Source organism: Salmo salar, chromosome ssa24 (genome assembly GCF_905237065.1).
Source record: "Salmo salar chromosome ssa24, Ssal_v3.1, whole genome shotgun sequence".
Taxonomy (NCBI): Eukaryota; Metazoa; Chordata; class Actinopteri; order Salmoniformes; family Salmonidae; genus Salmo; species Salmo salar.
The window spans coordinates 27126957-27130587 of record NC_059465.1 but is presented as its reverse complement, the minus strand read 5'-3'; the positions used below and the strand labels follow the sequence as shown (position 1 = coordinate 27130587).

Genomic DNA, 3631 nt, shown 5'->3' with positions numbered 1-3631 from the left:
TAGCTGTTTCTTTGATTGCTATGTTGGGTTCAGAATATCAGGCATACAAAACACTTATTTTTCCAACAGTTCATTATTGACACTATTCCACATGTGGTTCATCCAAAGTAGTAGTATCTATGATGGGAAAAGCATGGATTAGGACCTGATGCCACCTGCTGGTTTCTGTGTGTTTTCCTTCTCACATTTACTGCTGAAATAACAAACAAATATCCTATACACTAAGAAGACAAAACCCTGTTAAAGCAAACAAGACATGCCATGTTACGTTTCTTCACAAATCAAAAAGGGTTAGGCCACCCATACTTGCCAAGTGAACATTACTCACATTACTGGAGAAACCAACAGTATCTCACAAAAGTGAGTACACCCCTCACATTTTTGTAAATATTTGAGTAAATCTTTTCATGTAACAACACTGAAGAAATGACACTTTGCTACAATGTAAAGTAGTGAGTGTACAGCTTGTATAACAGTGTACATTTGCTGTCCCCTCAATAACACAACACACAGCCATTAATGTCTAAACCGCTGGCAACAAAAGTGAGTACACCCCTAAGTGAAAATATCCAAATTGGGCCCAAAGTGTCAATGTTTTGTGTGGCCACCATCATTTTCCAGCACTGCCTTAACCCTCTTGGGCATGGAGTTCACCAGAGCTTCACAGGTTACCACTGGAGTCCTCTTCCACTCCTCCATGACGACATCACGGAGCTGGTGGATGTTAGAGACCTTGCACTCCTCCACCTTCCGTTTGAGGATGCCCCACAGATGCTCAATAGGGTTTAGGTCTGGAGACATGCTTGGCCAGTCCATAACCTTTACCCTTAGCTTCTTTAGCAAGGCAGTGGTCGTCTTGGAGGTGTGTGTGGGGTCGTTATCATGTTGGAATACTGCCCTGCGGCCCAGTCTCTGACGGGAGGGGATCATGCTCTGCTTCAGTATGTCACAGTACTACATGTTGGCATTCATGGTTCCCTCAATGAACTGTAGCTCCCCAGTGCCGGCAGCACTCATGCAGCCCCAGACCATGACACTCCCACCACCATGCTTGACTGTCGGCAAGACACACTTGTCTTTACTCCTCACCTGGTTGCCGCCACACACGCTTGACACCATCTGAACCAAATAAGTTTATCTTGGTCTCATCGACCACAGGACATGGTTCCAGTAATCCATGTCCTTAGTCTGCTTGTCTTCCGCAAACTGTTTGCGGGCTTTCTTGTGCATCATCTTTAGAAGAGGCTTCCTTCTGGGACGACAGCCATGCAGACCAATTTGATGCAGTGTGCGGCGTATGGTCTGAGCACTGACAGGCTGACCCCCCACCCCTTCAACCTCTGCAGCAATGCTGGCAGCACTCATACGTCTATTTCCCAAAGACAACCTCTGGATATGACGCTGAGCACGTGCACTCAACTTCTTTGGTCGACCATGGCGAGGCCTGTTCTGAGTGGAACCTGTCCTGTTAAACCGCTGTAGGGTCTTGGCCACCATGCTGCAGCTCAGTTTCAGGGTCTTGGCAATCTTCTTATAGCCCAGGCCATCTTTATGTAGAGCAACAATTCTTTTTTTCAGATGCTCAGAGAGTTCTTTGCCATGAGGTGCCATGTTGAACTTCCAGTGACCAGTCAGTATGAGGGAGTGTGAGAGCAATGACACCAAATTTAACACACCTGCTCCCCATTCACACCTGAGACCTTGTAACACTAACGAGTCACATGACACCGGGAGGGAAAATGTCTAATTGGGCCCAATTTGGACATTTTCACTTAGGGGTGTACTCACTTTTGTTGCCAGCGGTTTAGACATTAATGGCTGTGTGTTGAGTTATTTTGAGGGGACAGCAAATTTACACTGTTATACAAGCTGTACACTCACTACTTTACATTGTAGCAAAGTGTCATTTCTTCAGTGTTGTTACATGAAAAGATATACTCAAATATTTACAAAAATGTGAGGGGTGTACTCACTTTTGTGAGATACTGTATGTCAAATGTATTGTGGAACTTGAAGTATATGACTTGACAATGAACGACATGAAAATCTCGTCAAATATATATTTAAGCATATTTTCCCTTTAAATTGTCACTAAATTAGCTCTTAAAATAGTTCCGTTTCCACACTCTATTAAGAAGCTGTTAAGAGGACACTCAGAACTTTAACCAAAACACTTCAGATGATTGGGGAATCAGGTCATTTTCTGTCTACTCTAGTGGGACTAAAATATTACTTAGGGTTCTGGACGTATTTTAGCAGCTTTCAGTAGCTTATGTGTCATCACCTGCATAAACCCCAAGAGAATGTACAGTACGGGTATCACACAACATACACAGTACCAAAGTTATTCATCTGCCTGCTTAAGCTTCTCTTGAGAAAAAATGTCTCCCTCATAATCACAGATCCTATATGCCTATGATATTAAGCCCTTTAAAAAAAACTGTTCATGTGAATTCAGGAGTAGGTGTCCATATATCTGCATGTGACACCAAAAACCCTCTCTACATCATGTGAGCGAGTGAACGTATCCATCGGTTTGGTGAGGTGGAAAATATCTACAGTAAGTAAGAGCGCAATAAAATTCCCTTCAGCCAGGTCAGGTCTCTGACATTAGTCCTCCCAGCCACCAGGGGGCTACACATCGGTGCTGACACTGTGGCTGTGGGTGACCACCTCCCTCATGGTGACAGAGCGGATGAGGTTGAGCTTGTGGTTGAAGCTGGCCAGGTCCATTGGCAGGTCCAGCTCCTGCTGCTGCACAGTCCTGTAGCTGATGCGGCCGCCACCGTTATGCAGTCTCTCAGAGGAGTGCTGCAGGTAGAAGGGCAGGGAGTAGCGAGTGCAGGATGGGCAAAACCTATGGGAGCGTGTCATTGGTTTGCGGATCAGGGGAGGAGTGTAGACAAAGGCGGGCCCGTTGGGCTCAGAGGGGGGCGTGGTCATCATGTCCTGGTCATCAGCCGTGTGCACTGGTGTGGGGAGAGAGGACATGATGGTGAGGTCCGGTTGCTCCTCCTCCTCCATCTCTGGCTCCTCCCTCTTACAGCAATAATACTGCCAATGGAGCAGAGAGAAACATGTGACAGAGTGATCAAGCTGGTCACCGTAAAACCGTATGCACTCATCACAGCTAAGGTAGAAAAAACATGGCTACTTCACAAAATCAAATTCTTCATGGCAAGACTTTAGCCTACCTGCAACCTACAGTAGCACAGTACTGCAACAATAGTCAGTAAGATGACTGTAGCTAGAATTCCACCACAGATAACCACTGTCCCGGCTGACATTCGAAGTCCTCTCCATCAACACTCTACAGAGAGAAAAGAATAGAAGGAGAAAGGGGGACAGATTGAAGGGGGGTAGTGCTTAAACTTACATAACAGAGAGAGACGATATAGATTTGTATCCTTGACAACAGCCCTCATTGGGAATTTGATGTTGCTGCTTTTAGTGATCACTTCCACTCTTTGAAACAAAGGACCAGGGCATAGTGCAGTAATGGCAAATTCCTTCAAATCATCAGGTTATTTCACGGAAATATGTACATTAGAGGGGAATTGAAAAGCCATCGATATACTTGTTGGAGAGAATATTCAAGCTCAAGTAATGATGAATTTCAAAAGAATCTACT

The 3631-nt window shown here is 45.1% G+C and overlaps 1 protein-coding gene across 1 annotated transcript; it reads right to left on the bottom strand.

Moving 5' to 3' along the window:
• Positions 1 to 1982: 1982 nt before the first annotated feature.
• LOC106585326 (protein FAM163B) lies at positions 1983 to 3294 on the bottom strand. The gene is made up of 2 exons (XM_014171414.2): positions 3195 to 3294; positions 1983 to 3054 (listed from the first exon to the last, which is right to left on the bottom strand). The coding sequence occupies exons 1-2, from the start codon at positions 3285 to 3287 to the stop codon at positions 2635 to 2637; spliced, it is 513 nt and encodes a 170-aa protein (XP_014026889.1). The 5' UTR covers positions 3288 to 3294; the 3' UTR covers positions 1983 to 2634.
• Positions 3295 to 3631: the final 337 nt, after the last annotated feature.

Excerpts from the sequence above, each read along its gene's own strand:
- LOC106585326 (XM_014171414.2), bottom strand. The coding sequence starts at position 3,287 with ATGTCAGCCGGGACAGTGGTTATCTGTGGTGGAATTCTAGCTACAGTC. Across the intron at positions 3,055-3,194 it reads TGTGCTACTGTAGGTTGCAG|TATTATTGCTGTAAGAGGGA; the intron begins GTAGGCTAAAGT and ends CTCCATTGGCAG.